This window comes from Myotis nattereri (genome assembly GCF_964212035.1).
Source record: "Myotis nattereri genome assembly, chromosome: 11".
NCBI lineage: Eukaryota > Metazoa > Chordata > Mammalia > Chiroptera > Vespertilionidae > Myotis > Myotis nattereri.
Genome location: NC_138086.1, coordinates 67,684,129 through 67,711,029, shown reverse-complemented (window position 1 = coordinate 67,711,029; position 26,901 = coordinate 67,684,129). Strand labels below are relative to the sequence as shown.

General features: G+C 36.1%; 1 protein-coding gene across 1 annotated transcript in view; it reads left to right on the top strand.

The window, feature by feature from the left end:
• The window catches only part of RSBN1L (round spermatid basic protein 1 like), a 55,077-nt gene extending 29,822 nt beyond the window's left edge, over positions 1 to 25,255 (top strand). Inside the window, 6 exon segments of the mRNA XM_081102537.1 lie at positions 9,661 to 9,798; positions 12,128 to 12,270; positions 15,009 to 15,176; positions 24,326 to 24,434; positions 24,516 to 25,105; positions 25,107 to 25,255. Coding sequence (XP_080958663.1) covers positions 9,661 to 9,798; positions 12,128 to 12,270; positions 15,009 to 15,176; positions 24,326 to 24,434; positions 24,516 to 25,105; positions 25,107 to 25,155 — 1,197 coding nt within the window. The 3' untranslated portion in view covers positions 25,156 to 25,255.
• The last annotated feature ends 1,646 nt before the right edge of the window (positions 25,256 to 26,901 follow it).

Below are 26,901 nucleotides of genomic sequence, written 5' to 3'. Positions count from 1 at the left end.
AGCAGCCAGCACTCACACCAGCTGACGGGGCCGGTGCCAGCAGCAGGTGCAAGCCCTGGGCAGGATTGCAGTGCACGGGAGCAAAGAATTTTCACCAGAGACGCACCCTGATGACAGCGACCAGCGCCCCCCTGCCTTGGTCTGGTGCCCCCGCTCACCTGCTCCACCATCCCGCCGTGGCCGATGCCCACCATGTTCCGCGCTCTGTCACCTGCTGCCAATGCCTGCCATGTTCTGCTCACACCCCCCCGGTGGTCAGTACACATCATAACAGCCAGTTGTTTGGTTGTCCCGCCGTTCGGTCTGTTTGCATGTTAGGGTTTTATATATATAGATAGTTCAGTTGGCTATCTTCTTTTTATAAAAGTACTTGGTCTACTCTTTGGCCCATTTTCCGATTGGCTTTTTTTTTTCTTCTAATTGATTTGTTGGAGTTTTTATATATTGTTGTGGATTAGAATTGTGTCAGCTACATGTATTGCAAATACTTCCTTTCTCTTGGTAGCTTATTTTTTCACTCTTAAGAATGTCTTTCAATTATTAGAAGTTTTTTTTTTTTTTTTTTTAATATATTTTATTGATTTTTTACAGAGAGGAAGGGAGAGAGATAGAGAGTTAGAAACATCGATGAGAGAGAAACATCGATCAGCTGCCTCCTGCACATCCCCCACTGGGGATATACCCGCAACCCAGGTACATGCCCTTGACCGGAATCGAACCTGGGACCCCTCAGTCCGCAGGCCGACGCTCTATCCACTGAGCCAAACCGGTTTCGGCAGAAGTTTTTTTAATGTAAACTAATTTATAAGGTTTTTCACCCCACTTATGGGTAGTGCTTTTTGTATCCTATTAAAAAATCTTTGCTTAATATATTCTCCTTAGTTTTTTTCTGGAAGCTATTATTGTTTTACCTTTCATGTTTAAATCTATATAGTTCTTTTGGGATTAATTTTTGTATATGATATGAGATAAAGATCAAGGTTCATCATATATTTCTATAAGGTATTCGGTGGCCTCAACCATTTTCCAAAAAGTCATTACTCTCCATTAAAGTGCATTGTTACCTTAGTTAAAAATTAATTGATCACATAGGTGTGGGTTTCTGGACTCACTTTAATTTCATTATTTTGTTTATTTGAAGTGGTGTGACTTTATGTTACTTGATATCTAGTAGAATAAGTATCAATTTTGCTGTTCTTCAAGATTTTCTTGATTCTTTATATTTCCATAAACTTTAAAGTTAGCATATCAGATTCCACAGAGAAATCTGCTGGATATTGATTGTGATTACAGTGAAACGATAGATAAGTTTGGGTAGAATTGATGTCTTTATAATATTGGATCTTCCAGTCTGTGATGATGGTATTTCCCTTCATTTTTTTCCTCAATATATTTTGGTTTTCAGCCTACAAATCTTACACATCTTTTGTTAGACCTACTCCTAGGTATTTATGGACTTCATTTTATTAATCACTCTTTCTGGAAGTTCTGAGCACCTTTTAGAGTGTGATGTTAACACTCATCTTCAGAAATTAAAAATGTATCGTGTATTTCATTTCTCTCCCAGTATCCCCTTCCTTATCTATGGCATTATCATGCCTGCTTTTTAGTAGAATCACATAGTGAAGCTATATATGTTGATGATGTCATGTGAATTAGCCTACATACTGACATGAAAACTTGTCTTCAAAAGAATTGGTTGAAATGATAATATTAATTGAGTTAATGTGTATTAGTATTTTAGGGGAAGGAAGTTATCAATATTAGCTATTGAGTTTCACTTAATATCAATCATAACAAAGATAAGTTGTGGGTAATAAAGCCAATTCATGTTCCAGTGGTTGCTCAGAAATAAAGCTTGATGGTTTGGTCATTGATGACTTTTCATTAACTAAGTTCAATAGTTTAGGTTCAGTAGAACCTTTTCTCATTAATGTATGAGAAGAGAGAAAAGAGTGAGTTGACAGAGAAGATTGGGAATCTGACCTTTATTCTTTTCATTTAATCTTACTTTGGAAAATACATTTAGCAGTGTCAAAGAAAGAAATTTCATTATAATGGTAATGAGTACATGTAATTAACATTATTTTTAATCAAATAGATTGCATATAATGTTAAAGTATGTATTTTCTATCTTTTTGTATTTTAATATTGTAACCTGTGCAAATGGTGGAGCTTGGACTGTAAATAAAAACGCATTAATGCCCGGCTGGGGTGTCTCGGTGGTTGAGCATCGACCTATAAACTAGGAGGTCATGGTTCGATTCCTGGTCAGGGCATGTGCCTGGGTTGCGGCTCAGTCCTCAGTAGGGAGCATGAAGGCAGCCAATCAATGATTCTCTCTCATCATTGATGTGTCTATCTTTCCCTCTCCCTTCCTCTCTGAAATCAATAAAAATATATTAAAAAAAATAAAAACCCATTAGTTTGAATTTTCAGACAGGTTTCCATCATTTCAGTTCTGGGTTTAGTAGATCAGACCAAAGGAATAAATACTACCAGCATGGCCACTGTACTGTATGATGGCACAAATTGTCACTGCAGCCATTCACAGTAATGTGAATGTCATTCCCCAGATGGTGTAATCTGATGGTCCTGACTACCAGTAGCTTGTGGAACCTAAACCAAAAATATTCATGCTGGGTTTGTATCCTGAAGAGACTAGTCCCCCTCTCTCCCTTTATTTTAAATAGTAAAATCAGAGCAATCAAAATAATTTGCCATAAATTCTGTGGAAACAAAAAGATGACAGTTTATGAGTAATTTCTATGATCTTTATAGTGATGGTATTTATCTCTGTACTATACTCTGTATGTAGTTTTCAGAAACATTCATTTGTATCTGTTCAGCCTTTATCCTTGAGACACCTAAAATTAATTTGAGGTTTTTGTGTATATTTATATATGTGTACACACACACACGCACATGACACTGACTAAGGATCAAGTCATCCTGTTCTTTGGTTTTCCATCTTCACCTATATTCTTACAAGTTGCTTGAAAAGTTTGAAGAACATGTGGAATTATACATCCTATATAATAAAGAGCTAATATGCAAATGGTCGTCACGCCCTCATGCCAGGGCCAGGGAACCTGAGGCCAGGCTGCAGGACCTGAGGCCGCGCCCCCTGCCCTGCGGAGCTTGACAGGGGTGAGGCCAGCAGGGTCTGGGTCTCGCGCAATTTCGAGGCACGTGCAGGTGGGCGGGGACTTGACTCTGGGTCCCACGGCACACCCCAGACGCTGACAGGAGGGAGATTTTCATATACATTTTACTAATTTTTTTTCATCTCTGACACTTCTATTATAGAGAAAGGGCAAATAGCAATATTAAAATATTTCCTCTAATTAATTCCCTTTTAATGTGCACGAATTTCATGCACCAGGCCAATAGTTGTGTTAATAATTCATGTTATTTCTCTAATGTGGCTCTGAGGTGAGTGGTGTAATATCAATCAACTATAATAAAAATCTATTTGAGAATAGAAACACATACAGATTTTTTGCTGAAAGTTTGTAACCTATCTATATCACTTCTTTTGCTGCAGAAAACAAAAGCCCTCAAAGCTTAATGGTTTACAGTTATTTTTCAAGTTCTTACCTTTGTCAGCTCTGCTGGGTCTTGATGGCTTAATTCAGATGTTTCGTGGTTGGCAGATCAATTTGTCTTAGGAGACCTCACTTTAAAAATATATATATAATTTATATATTTCAGAGAGGAAGGGAGAGCGAGAAATAGAAATATCAATGATGAGAGAGAATCATTGATTGGCTGCCTTCTGCATACCCCCCACTGGGGATCAAGACTGCATCCCTGGCATGTTCCCTGACTGGGAATTGAACCGGAATTGAACCTTGACCTCCTGGTTCATAGGTCAATGCTCAACCACTGACCCATGTGGGCTGGGCAGAAGATCTCATTTTTACATGCCTGGTGGTTGGTGCAGTGTCAGCTGGGGTGATGATCAGGTTTTTCTCATCATCTAGCAGACTAGCCTGGGCTCATACACATGGTAGTAGTTGCAGGGTTCCATAAAGCAGAAAAGAGGGTAATCCCTGGTGCTCAAGCTTTTGCTTGTGTTGTGTTTGCTAATGTCTCATTGGCCAGAGTCACATGGCCAAAACTAGAGTCATTTCTTAATGATCGAAGTGGCATAGTCATATTACTCAGAAGTGAGCATATATATATATACTTGGAAAAAATTTTTGGCCAATAATTTTGCCACATCCATCCTAATATTTCAAACATCTTTATTTTGTTCAAATATTCATTTGGACACTTATTGTTCTGTTTCTTTGATGGTAGGAAAGCAAAAAGGCAAGTAAATCAGGAATTTTATCTGTTAAGGAATATATGACATTTCTATCTAAATATTGAAATTTCAGTATTTAATCAGCACACAGTCTGAACCCTGTGAAAACTGGAGCAATTTAATTCTAATTTCCCATTCCCCCTGCTGCAAACTCTTTAAAATCTTGTTTTATATTTTATCCTGGTTCTAAGTTGTTTGTACCAAATAACTTAAGTCAGGGTGTTAATTCATGATTAAATGGTCAATTTTCTAATAGTGAAGCAATTATTAGGCCTAATCTGATCTGTGAGAGAGAAGGAGTATTCGTTGAATTCATGCTGTGCTAGGCCAATAAAGATGATTTGCTATGCCGTCTTTGCACCATTGCCCGCTTTTGTACTAAATTTTATTTTGACCAATTGTGCCTGTCACATCTTTGAATATTATGGCAGGTACTGGATAATCTAATTGAGAAAGAGTGCCTTTTTCTTTTTCCTTTATTGTATGAATTTTAAAATGGGTAATAACATTTTCATTGTTATTTTAGTTGAAGTTATGTGGATATTTTAAAAATAAAGTGTTGATTCAATGTTATTACCTATTTTTTTTGAAAGATATGCCAGGTGTTAAGGGGAATGTCTCCCCCTTGTGGCACATTCATTTATGTTAGATGTTTGGATTGCCTCCAAAGAGTGTTATGAGCTGACCTTGTTTTTTAGACTCCCCTCTCTCATCTTCCTTTCCCCACCTCACCCTCACCACCACTGTGAAACCAACCAGAAGAAATTGAACCAACAGCCTCTTCTTCCCTCACACCCTTAAATTTTTGGCTCTAATAACTATCCTACTTTTGTATTTTTTTCACATTGGTGCTTATACTAGCTAGAAACATCTATAACGTCTAGGGGAAGAAAGGGAGTTATCAATATTGAATGACTTGTGGGTCACTATTAAATTATTCTTTGTAACTTTTAATATCTTGGGTACAGCTAAGTGTACTAAAGCAACTTTAAGAAAAACAGAGTTTAAAGTCAAAATAAATTGTGTAATGCTGGGCCAAATAAGTTATGTTTATTTACTGTGACTTCTCAGAAACTTTAATAGCCAATGTGGGTGGTGAGTTTTCCAAACTTATTTGACTATAGAATCCTGTTCAGAGACTGACACATTAGGGAACACATTTAGGGAAACAACACATTGTTTCAATGAGTCATTCTTCATGGCTTTTTAATTATGTATTACCATATTTGTTTATTCCCGTTTTGCAGCAATTTTTATAAGTTAAATAAGAGAAAGCAATATTAAAGATTAGAGATTTATATTTGGCAGTAAAGCTCCTTTTGGTAAGGCTCCTTTTTTCTTCTTGTAACAAGCCAACCTCAGAATCATAAATTGTTTTTTAAGATTATTTTATATGAGAAATAATAAATAAGATTTTAGTTTAAACATAATTTAATTAAATAGTTCATTTCCCGTTAACTAAAACTTCTGAGATTTTTTTCATGGACACACTGGCACTGGGCATAAGAAGTCTCCCATTTTCTGCTTTTTTCTTTTCCCTTTATAACATTTGTAGAATAAATATGAGGGGGAATGCTAAAAAGCAGTTTTATAATGGTGGTAGGTTTTTTGGGGGGTACAGGGACTGTAGAGAGATTTAGATAAAACATCTGTTCAAAAACACTAATTAAATATAAACTTACTATTTAAGTGCTTGCAAATACTATATAAATATCATTACTACCTTTTATTGTTATCTTTTGAGAATGCTATACCTAAATTGGGAGTATGTATGTATACTCTATAACTACATTTCTCTTTTAGGAAGCATATAGAATACGTTTCAAAGCAATGACATGTTTTCAAATTTTCAGGTTAATTTTTTAACTATCAGAAAGCTCATGGGTAGATTAATTTTTACCTAAGTGAATAGAAATATAGTGAGCTCATGTCCAGTGTCATCAGGGTGTGAGGTTTTCAGATGATTTTTTTAGACAATACAGCATATAATTTTAAGTACTAAGGTTTCAATGAAGATAGCCTGTTTATTGAGCATATGCAGCTAAATTTAATTCTTTATTTTCTGTCTTGGTTTGTCATGATGTCTTACGGGAGCTGTAGCTGTGCTTGCCTCTTGCCCCCCCTCCCCTTTGTAAATTTGTGTTTTTTAATTTTTATTATTTTAAAGATTAGTTAGAAAAATGCTAAATGTAGAAACATATATATGTAATAAGAATACCCTTTTAAGAGTCATGGTCTTTGTTGGTATATATTTTGGCTCTTTAGAAAGTCTTTCAGACCTTACCTGTTTCCTCCTCCACCCCACTTCCCTTTAGTTTTAATTGTTGGATGGATGAGTTTTGGAGAATTGAGCTTTTTTAAAAATTTCTTATGATATTGTAGATTTACTTTTATTCCATGTAATAGGGGAAACTGTTATTTGAAAAGATCATACTTTCTAATGCAGTGGTCAGCAAACTCATTAGTCAACCGAGCCAACTATCAACAGTACAATTGAAATTTCTTTTGAGAGCCAAATTTTTTAAACTTAAACTATGTAAGTAGGTACATTGTTATTAACTTAATTAGGGTACTCCTAAGGCTTAGGAAGAGCCACACTCAAGGGGCCAAAGAGCCGCATGTGGCTCGCGAGCTGCAGTTTGCCGACCACGGTTCTAGTGGAATTTACTTGTAGTTTCACTCGTAGACAAACAGAATGTACTTTATAATTTTAGCACAGTTTGGTGAAGAAAGGAGAGGGATCTGTACTTTCATTGAGCAAATTATGTATGTAAATGAATTTTAAATATAATATATATGTATTTTGCCATGAGGTGATAAGAATTAACTATAACCATTCAAATACAATATACAAGATTATAATCAAAGTAGAGTCTATGTTATTTTACTTTTTAAAATATCATTTGAAATATTTATGAATTTTAATAGGATCATACTTTTAAAAAATCTTCAAAAGGCATAGCCTCTTCTTGGGTAACCCCAAAATAGACATGGGTGGAGGGGAGATCAAGTTTGTCCTACTTTATTTTATGATAAAGTTTTTTATATACAGGTCTGTACTAGACATGTGTTTCATTTTATTTTTAAACAAAGAACATTTGTAAACTTGGAAATTAATGTAAAGGTGTAAATTGAATGAAGTGACCTGGCTTCAGTCAACAAAATGATTACAAGATAACAACATCTGGTTAAATCAAAGATAGTGAAGTACTTAAGGTATAAGATAAAACGTGCAATTTGTCTTTAATATTGCTACTCAAGAAGTTTAACCCACTTGTAGGTTACTAAATGATACAGGTTTTTACTTAAGGTTTTAACACAGAAAATTTACTCTAACAGAGCTGAATGTTAAATTTGGTAGTAATCAGTTCTTGTTTTTTGATTATTTATTGTATTTATCCCTTCTCTATCCTATATAATAAAAGTCTAATATGCAAATTGGCCGAATGGCAGAACAACCAGTCGCTATGACACGCACTGACCACCAGGGGGCAGATGTTCAATGCAGGAGCTGCCCACAGGCCCCAGGCCGACCAAGGCAGGTGCCAGTCGGGGCCCCCCGATTGCCCCACAGATCGGCCCTGATCTCCAGCCAGACCTAGGGACCCTACCCATGCACGAATTTTGTGCACTGGGCTTCTAGTAGTTTGATAATATTATAGTAAGGTTTTGTTTTATTTTTTAAACTGGGATAGACCCAGGCAAAAGAAGACAATTTTATCTCCCTAAATATGTGGCCACAAAGGCTAATCCAGAGTAAAAGATACTTGGGATTTAGCTTAACACATAGTTTGCGGGTAGTTTTTATCGCATGCTAACAGGTGGCGCGGGCCATTTTTGCTAATTTTTTGCGCAAATGGCAATGTTCAGTAAAATTACGATAACTTTAGCTTACGTATTTATACGTTACCCGCATTCTACCGCTAGTCTATAAAAAACATATTAATACGTGTCCCACGCTCTACTACACTGGTAGAACGTATCAATACGTAAAACATATAAATACGTTTCCCACATACAATGTGTTAATGTTTGTTTATGTACGGATTTTGTTTTACTTAAAAAAGACTTGTGCCCAGCCGGGTGTAGCTCAGCGGTTGAGCGTCGACCCAGGAACCAAGAGGTCACTGGTTCAATTCCTGGTCAGGGCATATGCCCAGGTTGCGGGCTTGATTCCCAGTGGGGGGCATGCAGGAGGCAGCTGATCAGTGATTCTCTCTCATCATTGATGTTTCTCCCTCTCCCTTGCTCTCTGAAATCAATAAAAATATATTTAAAATAAAAGACTTGTTACTAGTGTTAGCATATGAAAAGGCATAGGTCTCTTTTCAGGACTTAAATGTACTTGTGAAAATTTATTTACCAATGATTCTTGAGCTGTAGGCGGTTTTAGTTTGGTTGATATTTGAGTGATACCCATTTGCTAACACTCTGCAGGTACCTTTATATAATTATTAAGTCTTCTTCATAATTATATAAAGTAAACGGTTCCATTTAGTGAAACTAAAACTCAGGGAATTTAAGTGATTTCTGAAGGTCATATTGCTGGTAGATAGCAAAGGTAGATTTGGGACCTAGAACTCCGGGTTCTTAATCTCTAGTAGTTTTTCATCAGAGTTAGAATTATAAATTGGATCCTAATTAATATGGTAAGATCTAGGAGGAAAGATCATTCCCTGTGGCCTTTTAGACAAATCAACCACTGGTGATGGTTAAATGTAGTGTTTTCACAGTATGTACTTTTGAAAATTCTGATAAAAACAATATGAGCCATTTAGAAAAATTTAGATATATAAACTTTTGAATATAATTACAGTGGCATCATTGAGCAAATAATGAACTCATGTATTGTAAGAAGTTATGCTCAGTTGTCTAAAAGTATGCTGTTTAGCCCTGACAGGTTTGGTTCAGTGGATAGAGCGTCGGCCTGCGGACTCAAGGGTCCCATGTTCAGTTCTGGTCAAGGGCATGTACCTTGGTTGCGGGCACATCCCTGGTGGGGAGTGTGCAGGAGGCAGCTGATCAATGTTTCTCTCTCATTGATGTTTCTATACCTCCCCCTTCCTCTCTGTAAAAAATCAATAAAATATATTTTTTAAAAAATAAAATATGCTGTTTATCTCAGCTGTTTTTGTAAGCTATGCATAGGCATTAGTAAGGAAAGGTAAAATATAAAATAGCTTGATTTAGTGCAGATGTTTATTTTTTTACTGTTTGTAAAGGTTTTTTGTTTTGTTTTGCTTGCCTCACATTATGTTCAGATATTTTTGGACAATATAATTTAGTGTTACACAGTGAGAGCAAATATTATCATATGTATAACTTTTAATTAATTCCATATCCTTCAGGTAAAAAGAACGTATTCTCACGGTACTTACAGAGCTGGCCCAATGCGACAAATCAGTTTGGTAGGAGCAGTTGATGAAGAAGTGGGAGATTATTTCCCTGAGTTCCTTGATATGTTGGAAGATTCACCGTTTTTAAAGGTAAGAGAAAAAAATATATCAAGCAATCTAAATTGTGGGTGTTACTTTTATGCTACAGGTGATGCAGATGGTTGTTTCAGAATTCTAACATTTTTTATTTTATTTGAATTGGAGGGAAGGAAAGGAAGAGATGAGAAATTAAATTCTAGTGTAGTGTATGTTTATGACTTCTCTGGTACTAATTATAATGGCAGAGCTAAGTGGGGGACCAGAAAATAACACTTACCTTTTACTGCCACTTTAGGAAATTAAGTTTCATCTGTTTATTAGCTATAGACAGAATATTAGGGGATTTAAGAAGTACAGGAAGGATGTATAAGTGCTTAGGAAAAGGGAATGGCCATTTGGCATTGTGGAAAACTGGCCTGGGAAATTGTACATCTGCATTTCATTTTTTTAAAAAAATAGGCTTTTATTGATTTGAGAGGGAGAGGAAAGGGGAGAGAGAGAGAAACATCAGTGATGAGAGAGAATCACTGATTGGCTGCCTCCTGCACGCCCCCTACTGGGGCCAAGACCACAACTGGGGCATGTGCCCTGACCAGGAATCGAACTGGTGACCTCTGGTTCATGGGTCAATGCTCAACCATTGAGCCACACCGGCCAGGCTGCATTTTATTTTTGGCTATACCTAGCTGGGTTGGGCAAGCCATTTTTGGACTTCATTTTCCTCATCCATAAAATAGGCATTTAAAATATGTAGCTTAGCCCTAAACAGTTTGGCTCAGTGGATAAAGCATCAAGCCTGTGGACTGAAGGGTCCCAGGTTTGATTTCTGTCAAGGGCACATGTCTGCATTGTAGGCTTGATCCCCAGTGGGGGACATGCAGGAGGCAGCTGATCAATGATTCTCTCTCATCATTGATGTTTCTATCTCTCTTTCCTCCTCCTTTCCTCTCTGAAATCAATAAAGATATAATAAATAAATAAATAAATAAATAAATAAATAAATAAATAAATAAAATATGTAGCTTAAGGTCCCTTTAAAGTCTTTAAATGATTTCTAGCTAGAGAATCTCTGAGCTAGATTATTTAATTAGTAACTCAAAGGTTAAAATGTGACAAGATTAGTTTATCACAGACAATAGGGTGGTGAAGGCCTGGGGCAGGGGTGCAGAGATGGGAGCAGGAATGGGCTAGAAGGGATCAAAGGGGGGAAAAGGGGACATACGTAATACTTTTAGCAATAAAGGTTTTTTTTTTTTAAATATATTTCTTTATTGATTTAAGAGAGGAAGGAAGAGGGAGAGAGAGAGAGAAACATCAATGATGAGAGAGAATCATTGATTGGCTGCCTCCTGCATATCCCCGACTGGGGATCGAGCCTGCAACGTAGGCATGTGCCCTTGGCCGGAATTGAACCTGGGACACTTCAGTCCGCAGGCCGACGCTCTATCCACTGAGCCAAACCGGCTAGGGCAGCAATAAAGGTTTTTTTAAAAAAGTATCAGTTTATCACTACTGCTGCCTCTTAATCTGTTGAACATCGCTTCTTTTTTTACTTGTGCTTGCTCAATTTTCTAGTCTATATGTATGTGTGTGTGTGTATATATTTTTTTTCACCACGTTTTATTTGCCTTTCAGTTCCTTTTTTATTCTTTTGAACTTTATATTTCTTTTCTATTTCTCCCAACTAGTGATATCATGGAATTGGGTTGCATTTGTATTGAACGGTATTTTAAAAATACTATTATTTAAATATTTTTTTTGAGATTTTAAAATTAAAAACAAATGCATTCTTTCTGGAGAAATTTAATTTGACAATTCTCCCCTTTTTGAAAAGGGGTATGGGATGATTTTTTTTTTTTAATGTCATTGTCACCATTCCATGGACTCAGTCATTTCTTTTTTTTTTCTCAAAGATTTTAATCTCTGCTTTTTAATCCAATAATTTTTTCAAGCAACTACTAAACAGAAATAAATTTTGATTGTGTTTTGGTTTTCCTCTTTGTACTAGGCTTTGATTATAACTAATCCAAGAGGTATCTTTATTTTTATAGATTCTCATGGACAATACTTGCATATTTTGGCAATTTATTAACATATTTGGTAGAAGGAAGAATTACAAATGATGAGTATAGTGAATCATGTTCATGACAGGGTTGGGGGAGGAAATCACACCAAAATAATTATTCTCTTTGTGTGTTTGGAATAGAATTTTTGATGGAAAATTATGCATATGTAGGAATATATTCAATATAGGTATATCTTTCAAAGGGCATAAGCATAAAAGTATATATGCAAGTTTTAAAGGGGGCAGTAGTCTTTAATGCATAGTTAAAGATATATTTTGAAAATAATTCATTTTTATGTAATTATTTGCCTCTAGTGTACACTGCCATGGGGGACACTATCTAGTCTAAAATTAGAGAGTCGAAAAGATAGTGATGATGGTCCTATCATGTGGGTACGCCCAGGAGAACAAATGATCCCTGTGGCTGATATGCCAAAGTCACCTTTCAAAAGGAAAAGGTATGTTGGATATACAGATTTGTATTGCTGAGGATGGGTGTTGATATGTTTGGGTGTGTGTATGTGTTGAAAATTGGAGGGAGAAGGAGGGGAAGGTTTAGGGCATAACTGGAATGTAAATTTAAGAATGGCTATATATGCTGATATAATTTTTAAAAATGTACCAAATATAAATAAAACATGAGAAATGAAGGCAGATGACAATAATTTGTAATTAGAAATGGGAAAAATATCATTCACAGTAGAGACATAAACTATTTGGAGTAAATTTAATAAATATTTAGAACCCATATTAAAAAAAACGAAAACATCTTATAGAGGATATAAAATAAGATCTAAACAAATGGAAAACAGTACTGTATTTTGGATTGGATAAAAATAATATTTCTTTGAAACTTAGTATTTCAATTGGACTGATATTTCTAGCATTGGATAAATGATTTAAAACTTTATAAAGAAGAATAAATAAAGCCAGCAAATAGCCAAGACAATTGAGAAAGAGAAGATAAGTGAAGGGTCCTTGTGTTATTAGATAATAAAAATTACTATAAAGTTCAAAAAGATCATTAGAATAGGATAGAGCACACAAATAGATAAAAGTACAGTGGGGCCTTGATTTACGAGTTTAATTCGTTCCGAGACCGAGCTCGTTAAGGAGCTCGTTAACTCAAATTACTCTGTCAACTCATTGCAAAAAATCGGCCGAGAGACAGCTGGTATCTCAAAAAACTCGTTAGTTGGGACACTTGTAAGTCAAGGCCCCACTGTATATTGGGAAAGGAAATATTTATTCATGTGTAATGATGACATAATTGGCAGTCCACCTGAAAGGAAAAGCCATAGCTCCTACCTCATTAAGAAGTTTGATATTTAAACATAAGGTAAAAAATAAAAATAATAGAATAAAAGTTTGAAGCCTAGAAGAAACCTTTTTCAGCAAGATAAAAACTTATAATGGCAATGGTAGTGAGAAATTTTGGAGCAGATGACTTAAAATTTCCTTTCTCTGAATTATGTGATTACTCAATGCTTGTTGGCAGTTAAGCCTTAGTACATCAATACAAATGTTTGAGGGCAATTAATCCTTAACACATAAGCCTACCCCCAAACTTGTGTGCTTGAAAGCCTGTTAACTTCCCACAGTAAGCAACATTATTATGTAATTAGCTTTCTGATACCTATATAACATTAACCTCAAAGAGCAAAAAAGTATGTAATAGCATCATCGGTATTTGTGTGTAAGTTTGTAAAAAGACTGTAATGCAGGATTACACAAAGAGTAGTTAAGGAGTAGAGATTGATGGTAAATTAGAGAACTAATAAGGAAGAGACCCTAAGGCAGTGATGGCGAACCTATGACACGTGTGTCAGAGGTGACACGCGAACTCATTTTTTTGGTTGATTTTTCTTTGTTAAATGGCATTTAAATATATAAAATAAATACCAAAAATATAAGTCTTTGTTTTACTATGATTGCAAATATCAAAAAATTGTCCTAGGGGCAATGATGGCAAACCTTTTGAGCTCAGCGTGTCAGCATTTTCAAAAACCCTAACTTAACTCTGGTGCCGTGTCACATATAGAAATTTTTTGGGCTAGGATGAGAGGAGAAAATTATGGGACAATCTGGATTTGTTTTTGGAAGTAACAGAAAAACCATACAGAAAGATAAATAAGACAATGATTCCCAATCAAAGAATTTCTTTTCAGCCTTTTCCTCTTCTACAGCAAAATCGGAGAGGGTTTCTGCAGTGAGTGAGGCTAAGTAGTCAGCAGCTTCTTTGTGCATGTGGATTCTAGGTGTGAGCAGTAGAGAAGAGGGCCAATGTAAGGGGGAGCTAAGGTATTCCTTTCTATCCCCAATAAACCGTGCGTATTTTGTGGAAGTACTTATATGCTTGTTGTTTTCTTGGTATTTATTTATTTTTTTTGGTCTTCCTTTCACCAGAATATAAACTTCCACCAGAGTAGGGAATTTATTTTATTCACTATTGTCTTGTTCACTAGCTTCAGTGCCTAAATAATACCTGACATATCGTAGGTGTTCTATAAATATTAGTGCATTTTTAAAGTTACTTGTTTGTTCCAGATATATACATTATGTTTGCCATGTGCCCTGATTGGGAACATGCTTCCTCAGGTTAGACCCAAACTTCAGGTAAAGATTCTGCATAGGGAAACCTGGGTAAACCACACCACCTGTAATTTGGTTTCTTATCTTAGTGTGTGTTGCCTTAAAACTTCCACTTATGGCCCTGGCCGAAGGGTTCAGTTGGTTGGAGCATTGCCTGGTACACCAAAAGGTTGTGAGTTCGATTGCCAGTCAGGGCACATACCTAGGTTGCTGGTTTGATATCCAGTAGGAGCGTGTACAGGAAGCAACTGATGGATGTTTCTCACATCACTCTTTCCCTTCCTCTCCCTACCTCTCTCTCTCAAAATCAATAAAAACATATCCTTAGGTGAGGAATAAAAACAAAAAGAACTTCCAGTTATGAAGGATGTGTTAAGAAAAGGAGTGGATTATATATGTGTTCTTGTTTATATGTGTTCATTTGAAAAATAAAACTTAATTTTGGAGCAGATGAAATTTCCTTTCTCTGAATTATGTGATTACTCAATGCTTGTTGGCAGTTAAGCCTTAGTACATCAATACAAATATTTGAGGGCAATTAATCCTTAACACATAAGCCTACCCCCATCTATATAAAATATAAGTGTAATTTTTTTTTAAACAGAACTACCAATGAAATAAAAAACCTGCAGTACCTACCTCGAACTAGTGAGCCCCGTGAGATGCTCTTTGAAGACAGGACAAGAGCTCATGCAGATCATATAGGACAAGGTTTTGAACGACAGACTACAGCTGCAGTTGGAGTGTTGAAGGCTGTGCACTGTGGAGAGTGGTATATATTAACTACTGCTATTTTAATGAAATGTTTTCTTGGCTTCTAAATTTTTGGGGGGGAAGTTTCTCGATCATTCTCCTTTCTGTGGGGGAAAATTTTATTTTCCCTAAAGTTGGGTATTTTAACTGCACTGAAAAAGATTTTCAATGACTAGAACCTAGTTTTATTTAGCCTTTTGGGTTTGACTGAAGTAATTTTATTTTCCAAGTAACTATAGGTGAAAACAACGATCCTGTCTAAGGGAAAAGGAAAAATTAAGATTCACTTAGTGCTTTCTATATGCCTATTTACAAATGTTGATTTGATTTTTATTACCTACTTCTAGGCCCATATTTATCACACAAGGAAACTGAGGCTCAAGGCTGTGAAATAACATTATCATAGTTACAGAGTTAATAAATGGTAGAGCTGAGACTGATTTCAGATCTGACTCCAGCCAAACTCTTATGTTTTCTCTTTATACTATTCTACCTTGCTGCTCCCTGCTAAGATTTAGCATAATAATTTTTACAAATTTCACTTTGAATCTTTTTATAGATTAAGAAAATGGATAAGTCTCTTTAATATACTTAAGGTATCATCCCATAATTAAGAAAATTTCCATTTATTGATAAAAAACATGTAGCAAAGCTCTTGATATTATAAGATATGTTTGCTCTCTTAAGTTTTTGTTTTCAAACTGAGTACTGTTTAGGTATGAAACCTAAGTTGGAATATGTTATTTTCTCAACAAAGTAGCTAGTGCTGAATTAACCCTAAGAGATCCTTAAGAAAACAGTATTAATAGTTAATAATTCAATAATAATTGAATTGTGTTTAACTTAAATGTTAATTTTCAAATATTTGTAGTTATTTCCATATAGCTTCTATGCTCTTCCTGTAATCTGGAAATCCTCACAAACTCCTATTTCAAATTAATGAAATTTCTCTTGAATGTTTGGTAAGAAGGATTTAAGAATGGCATCAAGAATTATTTAGAGTGAAATCTAGTGTTCAGTAAAGTTAGCTACATATTTACACTTTCTTTCAAAGATAAATATTCCTGTTTCATGGCCTTAGCACTTTGGTAAAACCTCTTTTAAGCTTCTTTAAGTTATTGTTGGTATATATGCTCTCCTTCACTATGTATTTGATTTGAGGTTAGAGATTGTGTTCTATCCTTCATGGGCCCATCATAGTTCCCAATAAATATCTATTGAATAAAAAACCACTTTTGTGGCTAGCAATTTCATAGTATAGAGACTGTTGCCAAACTTGACTAATAAGTTAGGTGGCGAGATTTAAGAATATGCTTGAGACAGATTTTGGAATGAGATATTACTAGCTTTGAGTTTTCCCACTATTGTAAAATACAATTTGCTTACTATATTAAAGATGGCAAGAAAATAATTTTGTTGGTGCTATAAGAGGGCTTCTTGGCTCTGATGCAAGCATGGCTTTCCCTAACCCGTTTGGCATAGTGGATAGAGCGTCGGCCTGCAGACTGAAGGGTCCCAGGTTCGATTCCGGTTAGGGACATGTACCTTGGTTGCGGGCATATCCCCAGTAGGGTGTGTGCAGGAGGCAGCTGATTGATGTTTCTCAAGAAGACATGAGGTATTAGAGTCTTGATTCTTGACTTTATCTTAGAGCCAGGCTTAATACCAATTTGAAATAAAAGACCAGTATTGATTTAGACTTTATAGAAATCATCAGCTAGATAGGCTTATGAAGTATTGATCAAATTATACCACTCTAGGTATTATGAAGGATTCATATACAGGGTGAAGCAAAAGTAGGTTTACAGTTTGTATGGAAAGTAATTCCATAATTAATAAAAAATGGTAATACAAGAATAAACTCTGTTTTGTGTCCTTATAACTGTAAAATTACATTTGCTCTACCTTGTAGATTTATTTTTAAAAAATATATTTTTATTGATTTCAGAGAGGAAAGAGAGGGAGAGAGAAATAGAAACATCAATGATGAGAGAGAATCACTGATTGCCTGCCTCCTGCACACCCCACACTCAGGATTGAGCCCTCAACCTGGGCTTATGCCCTGACCTGGAATCCAACTGTGATGACCTGGTTCATAGGTCGATGCTCTGAGCCACACCACCTGGCCACCTGGTAGATTTATATATTTGAGGTTGCTTCTTTGAAATCCAATTTTTAAAAAAATCCAAACATCTATCTATAATAATAAAAGGGTAATATGCTAATTAGACCGGACATCCTTCTGGACAAAGCCGGGGCTGAAGGGAAGCCCCCTGGGTCCCGGGTGCCTTGCCGACGGCTGGAGGGAAGCCAGTGCCAGCAGCTGGGGGAAGGAAGGCCTACTCTTGCACAAATTTTCGTGCATCGGGCCTCTACTTGAAGTATAATTTACATTGAATAACATTTACACACATTCATTATAAATACAGAGTTTGATGTACATTTGAGAAATGTATATAGGCATGTTACCACTACCACGACTAAGATAATAGAACATTTTGTTTCCTTCATATCCCTTGGCAGTTAATCTCCCCCATCCTTACATCAGCTCCAGACATTCTTTTTCTTTTTTTTTTTTAATATATTTTATTGATTTTATACAGAGAGAAAGGGAGAAGGATAGAGAGTCAGAAAAATTGATGAGAGAGAAACATCAATTCAGCTACCTCCCACACACTCCCCAGTAAGGATGTGCCTGCAACCAAGGTACATGCCCTTGACCGGAATCGAACCTGGGACCCTTCAGTCCGCAGGCCGACGCTCTATCCACCAAGCCAAACCAGTTAGGGCCAGACATTCTTTAATCTTTTTGTTTGTTTGTTTTTGTCTTCAAAGGTTAGTATTGCCTCCGTAAATACAATCATACATGATGCCTGATTTCTTTCACTTAGCATAATGTTTTTGAGGTTCAGCTAAGTTGTTACATGTATTAGTAGTTCATTCCTCAAGTCTACAAAAGAAGTACTAGAATTAATAAGCAAATGTATCAGTCTTGGGATAAGACAATATTGAAAGTCAATTGCATTTCTATATATCAGCAATAAACATTTGGAAAATGTAATAGAAAAATAATACCACACAATAATAGTATAAAAACCTGAAATAGAGATAAATTTTAAAAATATAAGACAGATGCTAAAAACTATAAGACACTAATGAGAAAAATTAAAGACTTACATATATGTAGTGATATACCTTCTTTATAGATTGGAAGACTCTATATTGTGTCAGTTCCTTCCCAAATGATCTATAGATCAACTTAATCCTAATAAAATCTAACATGTTTTTTTTTAAAAGATATTTTTTTAGCCCTAGCTGGTTTGGCTCACTGGATAGAGCATCGGCCTGGGGACTGAAGGGTCCCAGGTTCGATTCCGGTCAAGGGCATGTACCTTGGTTGCAAGCACATCCCCAATAGTGGGTGTGCAGGAGGCAGCTGATCGATGCTTCTCTCTCATCGATGTTTCTAACTCTCTATCCCTCTCCCTTCCTCTCTGTAAAAAATCAATAAAATTATTTAAAAATATATATATTTTTTACTGATTTCAGAGAGGAAGGGAGAGGGAGAGAGATAGAAACATCAGTGATTAGACAAAATCATTGATTGGCTGCCTCCTGCAGGCCCCCTACTGGGGATCAAGCTCGAAACCTGGTCATGTGCCCTTGACAGGAATCAAACCTGGGACTTTTCAGTCGGTAGGCCAAAGCTCTATCCACTGAGCCAAACCAGCTAGGGCTAATACGGTTTTCTTATTTAAATACAAAGAACCTTGGCAAAACAGTCTTGGAGAGATGGAGGGAGAATAATGTTGGAGGATTTACACTACACTGCCTGTCATTTTACCAGTAAAGCTTACTTTGAAGCAACAGTAAATAAGAGAGGGTGGTATTGGTATAAAGATAAACTTTAAGATTAATGGAACAGAATAGTGTCCAGTGTTCATTGATTTTTAGTGAAGAGGCCAAAATAATTCACTGGGGAAAAAGAGTCTTTTCAAGAAATGATGCTGGAACAACAGGGTATCCATACACAAAAACAAAAATTAAAAAATAATGAGCCTTGACTTTTATCTCACACAATACAAAAATATTAAAATGGATCATAGAAATAAATGTAACCATTAAAACTATAAAACTTGTAGAATAAAACATTGGAGAAAATTTTGCACTAGGCAAAAATTTCATGAAACATAAGAGAAAACAATATCATTAAGATAATGAAAAGTGGGCTACAGACTAGGGGAAAATATTTGAAGTGTGTGTGTGTGTGTGTGTGTGTGTGTGTGTGTGTATGCATATGTGTGAATGACATGTATCCAAATATATAAAGAATTCTTACAATTCAAAAATAAGAACACAATCCAATTAAAATTGGACAAATATTTGAACTGGCATTTTACAAAAGATACACAAATGCTCTTTATTTATTTTTTTTTTAAGGAAAGAACTTGTTCTTCTTTTTTAATATAAGTATTTAAAACTAAATTTCTAAACACTATGTTAGCTATATTCCACATATACTGATGTTGTGTTTTAATTATTATACTAGAGGCCCAGTACATGAATTCATGCATGGGTGGGGTCCAGCTGGCCTGGCCCCAGTCAGCGGTTGAGGGCCGGGCCAGTCGGGAGGAGGAGACGGTGGGGGGCCGCCTGGGGGGAGGGGCCACGGGTGATTGGCCGGTGGGCCCCACCCCTGATTGGGGTGGGGGGGTGATTGGGTGCAGGGCCAGCCATAGGGAGGGGCAGTGGGCCAGCCAGCCCTGCCCCTGAATGGTGCCAGGGGAGGTTGACCAGCCAGCCCCACCTGATTGGTCTGGGGAGCAGGCTGGGGGGAGGGTCCACAGGCTGATTGGGGTCGTGGGGGCTGATCGGGGGGTGGGGCTGGCCGTGGGGAGGGGCTGCAGGCTGATCAGGGTGGTGCGGGCCCATGGGGCAGGGCAGCTGGGGGGAAGGGCTGTGGGGGGGTTGGCTGGCCGCCCCACCCTCCATCGGGGTGGGAGAGGCAGATCAGGGGTGGGGCCGACTGAGGGGAGGGGCTGAGGGAGGTTGCAGCCGGCCCCACCCCCAGATAGGGCCTGTTCGATGGCTGCAGTGGGCATCATGGCATCCGGTCGTTATGGCGTTTCAGTCGCTGGCTTTTTATATATATAGACAGTTCAGAATTTTTTAAGTTTTCTGTTTGATGTCTTTTTTTAAAAAAAATCATGAATTATTTAGAAGACTGTTGCTTCCTTTTCAATATTTGAGAATATTTTTCTAGATTTTTTTGGGGGTGTTTGAATTCTAACTTAAATCCCTTGTGGTCAGAGAACATACTATGTATAATTTGTCCTTAATTTACTGGGGTTTGTTTTATGGACTACCTTGATGAATGGTCTATGTACACCTACAAGAATGTATATTCTGCTGTTATTGGGGGTATAATGCTTTATTAAGCACAACTAAGTTAACTTTGTTGATAGTGTGGTACAAGTTTTCTGTATTCCTACTCACTTTTGTGTTATTAATCTCCAACTGTAACATTTAACTTGATTATATTTCTCCTTTTAGCTTTGATAGGGTTTTTTCCCTTGTATTTTTCTTTGACATCAGCTTTATTGACATACAGTTCACCCATTTAAAGTATATATAATTCAGTGGTTTTTAGTGTACCCATAGTTGTGCAGCTATTACTACAATTATAGAATATTTTTATTAACTCAAAAAGAGATATCACTTGTTTATGGATTGGACTTTTTAGCTATTACATCCTCTTCAGCTCTAGGCAACCATTAGTCTGCTTTCTTCTCTCCGTAGTTGTCTATTCTAGATATCCTCCTATATAATAAAAGGGTAATATGCAAATCAACCAAATGGAGGAAGGACTGGTCGCTATGATGCGCACTGACCACCAGGGGGCAGATGCTAAATGCAGGAGCTGCCCCTGGTGGTCAGTGCGCTCCTGCAGGGGGAGCGCTGCTCAGCCAGAAGCCAGGCTCACGGATGGCGAGTGCAGTGACCCGCCTCCACGGCAGCGCTAAGGATGTTCATCAGTTGGACATCCCCCGAGGGCTCCTGGACTGCAAAAGGGTGCAGGCCAGGCTGAGCGACCCCCCTTCCTAGTGCACAAATGTTGTGTACCGGGCCTCTAGTTTCATATAAATGCAGTGACATAATATGTGGTCTTTTGTGATTAGCTTTTTTAATTAAGCATGTTTTCAAGGTTTATAGTTTTTGAAGCTCTGGTAATAGGTAACTACACATTTAGAATTATTATTATTTCTTTTCAAATTGACCTCTTTATCATTATAAACTGTCCTTTTTATCCTTGGTAATAGTCCTTGTCTTGAAATCTACTTTGATGTTAATACATCCAGTCCAGCTTTCTCATGATTAGTCTTTGTCCATTCTTTATTTTTTCATTTGTGTGCCTATATTGTTTCATGTAGATACCGTATATTTTGCTTCTTTTTTTTTTTAATATATTTTATTTATTTTTTACAGAGAGGAAGGGAGAGAGATAGAGAGCCAGAAACATCGATGATAGAGAAACATCGATCAGCCGCCTCCTGCACATCTCCCACTGGGGATGTGCCCGTAACCCAGGTACATGCCCTTGACCAGAATCGAACCTGGGACCTTTCAGTTCTCAGGCCGACGCTCTATCCACTGATCCAAACCGGTCTCGGCTATTTTGATTTTTTAAAAATTCAGTGATAAACTGTCTTTTAGTTGGAGTATTTAGACCAGTGGTTCTCAACCTTCCTAATGCTGCGACCCTTTAATACAGTTCCTCATGTTGTGGTGACCCCCAATTTCATTGTTACAAATTGAACATAATTAAAGCATAGTGATTAATCACAAAAACAATATGTAATTATATATGTGTTTTCGATGGTCTTAGGCAACCCCTGTGAAAGGGTTGATCGACTCCCAAAGAGGTCGCGACCCACAAGTTGAGAACCTCTGATTTAGACCATTTACATATAATGTATCATTAAATGTAGATTTAAATTTATCATCTTTTTCCCATTTGATTCTTGTTTATTCCCTTTCCCCCTTTTCTTGTATTTTTTAGCATTCCTTATACCTTCACTATTTGCTTATTAGTGGTTGCTCTAAATCAGTGATGGCGAACCTATGACACTCATGTCAGAGGTGACACGCGAACTCTTTTTTGGTTGATTTTTCTGTTAAATGGCATTTAAATATATAAAATAAATATCAAAAATATAAGTCTTTGTTTTACTATGGTTGCAAATATCAAAAAATTTCTATTATGTGACACGGCACCAGAGTTAAGTTAGGGTTTTTGAAAATGCTGACGGGGGGGAAGGGGAGGTTGGGGGTTAATGGGGGGGATGAGGACACATTTGTAATACCTTAACTAATAATAATAAAAAAAAGAAAATGCTGACACGCCGAGCTCAAAAGGTTCGCCATCACTACTCTAAATTATGAGAATCTAGCTTCATATACCATACTGCCATTTATTAACTCCCCTCCCCCAATTTCTGGACTTTTTGCTAATTATTGTCACACATTTGTATTTTACATATGCTGTAAATGCCCAATATGCTACTTTAGCTATAAGGAAGTGTTCCCAAAGAGATTTTAAAAATGAGATTAAAATACCTTTTATATTTACTATTACTTGTGCTCTACATTCCTTTGAATAGATTTATATTTTCATCTAAGTATCATTTTCCTTCAGTCTGAAGAAATTCCTTTAACATTTTCTGTTGTGCTGGTCTTCTGGTGACAGATTCTTTCAGCTTTTGTTTGTCTGAAAATGTTTTTATTTCACATTTTGAAAGATATTTTTTTGTAGCTATAAAATTCTAGATTGACTTCTTCTTTCAATATTTAAAAGATAATCTGTTGTCTTCTGGTGTGCATTGTCTTTCATGAGAAGCCTGCAATCATCCTCATCCTTCTTTCCCAATATATTAATGTGATGTATGAGTTTTAGATTTTCTCCTTATCACTATTTTGAAAAAATTGTTTATAATTTGCTTGGTATAATTTTTTGTTTTTGTATTTAGTTGCTTGTAATTTCATTAAAAAAAAAAATTTCCCCTCTGCATTTTTTGTGAAGATGTATTTGTATAATCCTAATTAATTAAAGAATTTGGGAATTTTTCTAGGGTTATATTTAAAGACAAGCAGATAGCCCTAACTGGTTTGGCTCAGTGGATAGAGTGTCACCCTCGGACTGAAGGGTCCCAGGTTCAGTTCTGATCAGGAGCACATACCTCAGTTGCAGGCTCAATCCCCAGTCCTGGTTGGGGTGTATGCAGAAGCAACCAAACGATATGTCTCTCTCACATTGATGTTTCTCTCTCTTTGTCTCTCCCTTCCACTCTCTCTAAAAATCAATGGAAAAATATCCTTAGGTGAGATGAACGATAGATAGATAGGTAAGTAGGTAGGTAGGTAGATAGATTTAGATAGATGTTAAAAGAAAATAGAGTGGTAACAGTTTATTAGTCCTTTCATTAAGAGTTATTTAGGGGTTTTAAGTATCATTATAGTTATATATGTCTTTATTGAAAGAAAATATTCCCTTCCCCCATATTTAACTCTAATTTTTATATATTATTTTCAACTCTCTCACTTAATTTGTTGAAATATTGACCTTAACTTAATACAAAATACTTAGTTTTTTATTTACATAATTAACCAGTTCAGATAGTTTTAATTTTTCAAACTGTGGTTACACATAGCTATAATAAATTGAAGTTAGTTGTTTTTTTTAATCTATTTAGGTTGAAATCCATTTTATTACCCCTTTGTTTAAATATGTAAAGTGGTCTGTTGCCGAAACCGGTTTGGCTCAGTGGATAGAGCGTCGGCCTGCGGACTGAAAGGTCCCAGGTTCGATTCCGGTCAAGGGCATGTACCTGGGTTGCGGGCACATCCCCAGTGGGAGATGTGCAGGAGGCGGCTGATCGATGTTTCTCTCCCATCGATGTTTCTAACTCTCTATCTCTCTCCCTTCCTCTCTGTAAAAAATCAATAAAATATATTTAAAAAAAAAAAGTGGTCTGTTAATTATAATTTAACTTTATTTCTAAAACAGTACTTTGGTTTTGACTGTAAACGATTTTTAATTTGAATTTAATAAGGTCTTAACAGAATGAAACATTAATGGCATATTCTTCCTTATCTCATATTCTTTCTTAGGCTTGATCAACCCCGAATAACCAAAGATGTCATTTGTTTTCATGCTGAAGATTTCTTAGAAGTAGTTCAACGAATGCAGTTAGATTTACATGAACCTCCACTGTCCCAGGTATATTTAAAACCATTATTGTCTTCAGTTGAATTTTTATTGTGAAAAAGACTTACTGCTATTCCTTGTTTCTTTTTTTAGTGTGTCCAATGGGTTGATGATGCAAAACTTAATCAACTGAGGAGAGAAGGCATTCGATATGCCAGGATTCAACTGTATGATAATGACATTTATTTTATTCCAAGGAATGTTGTTCATCAGTTCAAGACAGTTTCAGCTGTGTGTAGTTTAGCATGGCATGTTCGGCTCAAGTTATATCACTCAGAGGAGAACACTGCTCAGAATGCAGATACTCATGAAATGGGCACATCACCAGATTCTATATCATCAGTTCTTGGACCTCACAGTGACGATAGGATTTGTGCTGTAAGCAAAACCTCTTTGGAGTCTATTTTTTCAGATACACTTCATTCTAAATATGAAGTACAGCAGATTAAACAGGAACCTGTTGCATCTGTAAGAATCAATGAAGAATCTGTGAATGTTTATGTTTCTGAAGAGACTAGAACACCGAATAATATGGATGGCAAGAATGTTAAAGCAAAATTGGATCATGTTCAATTTACAGAATTTAAGATTGAAGTGGACTCCACATTTGAAAATAGCAACAAAGACTTAAAGGAGGAATTGTGCCCTGAAAGTCTCTTAAGTCTAGTTCACACAAGGCAACAGTTCAGTACATTCACATCAAAATAGAAAAGATGTTGACATTTTGTGCTAAATATGTACATACCATTTAAAATCTTTTTAAAAACAACTTAATAATGTAATAAAGATTCATGAATTATGAAAGCAAGCCAAGGACTTGCTCTCAAGTCTGTTACGAAATATAGTTTATGTAGCTTTGTAACATTCCTCAGTGCCTGTCCATAACTGTGAAGTATCAAAGCACTTAGGGCCAGATGCACTGTAAACATTGCAGGTTTAAACAAATGGAGTCTTTAAAAAGTCATTTGTGTTGGAGTTGTAGATTTTAGAATAGAGCTGACATATATATATATATATATATATATATATATATATATATATATATATATATATATAGAGTAATATGAGCCAGAATTCTTTTTCAACAATTTAAGGCTTTTCCATAGAGCTTATTTATACCAATTTTTTTTTTTTCATTTTAAATGTGTCAGCACTGTAGTGTAAATAGCTTTAAAATTTTTTTTAGTGTGATTTATATTGAAATGTGAGCCACTTAATAAAGGTTCATAATAAATATGTTTTCTGTTGGGTGTGCAAAAGACAAACTGATAGTTCAGTTAAATCATTTATTTAATCTATCATGTGTCTGTTGGTGTATCCATTTAGAATGGTAAAGGAGAGCAAATGTACATATTCAAATCTAGTGAATATTTAAATTCCCCACATTGTGTAAGCATTTTTAAAACCAAGATTCAGTTATGAAAGCATATTTATGTGTGTGTATGTATGGGAATATATATATATCATTTTACATAACTTCTTAAATTGCTGAATAAGATGAATGTGTGAAACTTTGTAGCCCTACTCCCAGGAATTCATTTTAAAATATTTATATTCAACATTAAGAAAGCAGTTTAGGTAACAGAAATAATTTTGTAAAGTTGGGCAAAACAAGTCTGTTAGTGATATCTAACCCTTCTAATTAATGAAGTTTTGTGGCCAGATTACATAGCCCTAACATAAATTTTATTTGTAGTGTATGGAATGATAAGTTGAGATGACTTTCTTAATAATAGGCACCTTTGCTATACCTCACAGTAGAGTAAAACATATTTACAGAAAGTTTAATTATGGCAGTTAAAATCCTTTTACATTTTTCTTGCAAAGCAGGTAGAAAATATGGCAAATATAAAACTTAAAATAAGGACACGATTCATACAGAGATGTAGCTAACAAAAAGTATTCTCTCTTTTTTCTAAGGATCCCTCTGCCTACCCTAGCAAGGTAAATAACAGAGTATAGCTGACTCTTGAATAACATAGGTTTGAATTGCACAGGTCAGTTGAAAAAATTCTGTGTTTAAGTGGATCCACGCAGTTCAAACTCTTGTTCAAGGGTCAACTGAATTTGTTTTTCAAAAGAAGCTCTAGAAAGTAAAATTGGGGTAGGAAACAGGATTGCCAGTGCCTAGCTAAAGATTATTAAAATAATTGTCTTCAGTGATGGATTTCAGCAACTCTGCTTATTACAAATCTATTTTGTCTTTGTTATTTTTCTGGGCTTATACTTTGGTTGTTGACTTTCAACTGGGGTTCTTTGTGCTGCCATTTGGGCTAGAGTTGCTATTCTCATTTCAGTGTTTTCCGCCCCAGCCTCATTTGTGATACCCATAAAACTGCTTATTTTTCTGGTTAGGAAGAAGCCATTTAGAAAGAGGCATTTCATCAGAAAAATATAAACGATAGCAATTATATCATTTCTGGCCCCTAGTTGAAAAGAGTAGGCAAATATTGTTGAAAATCTCAATGGTTTGTGGGAA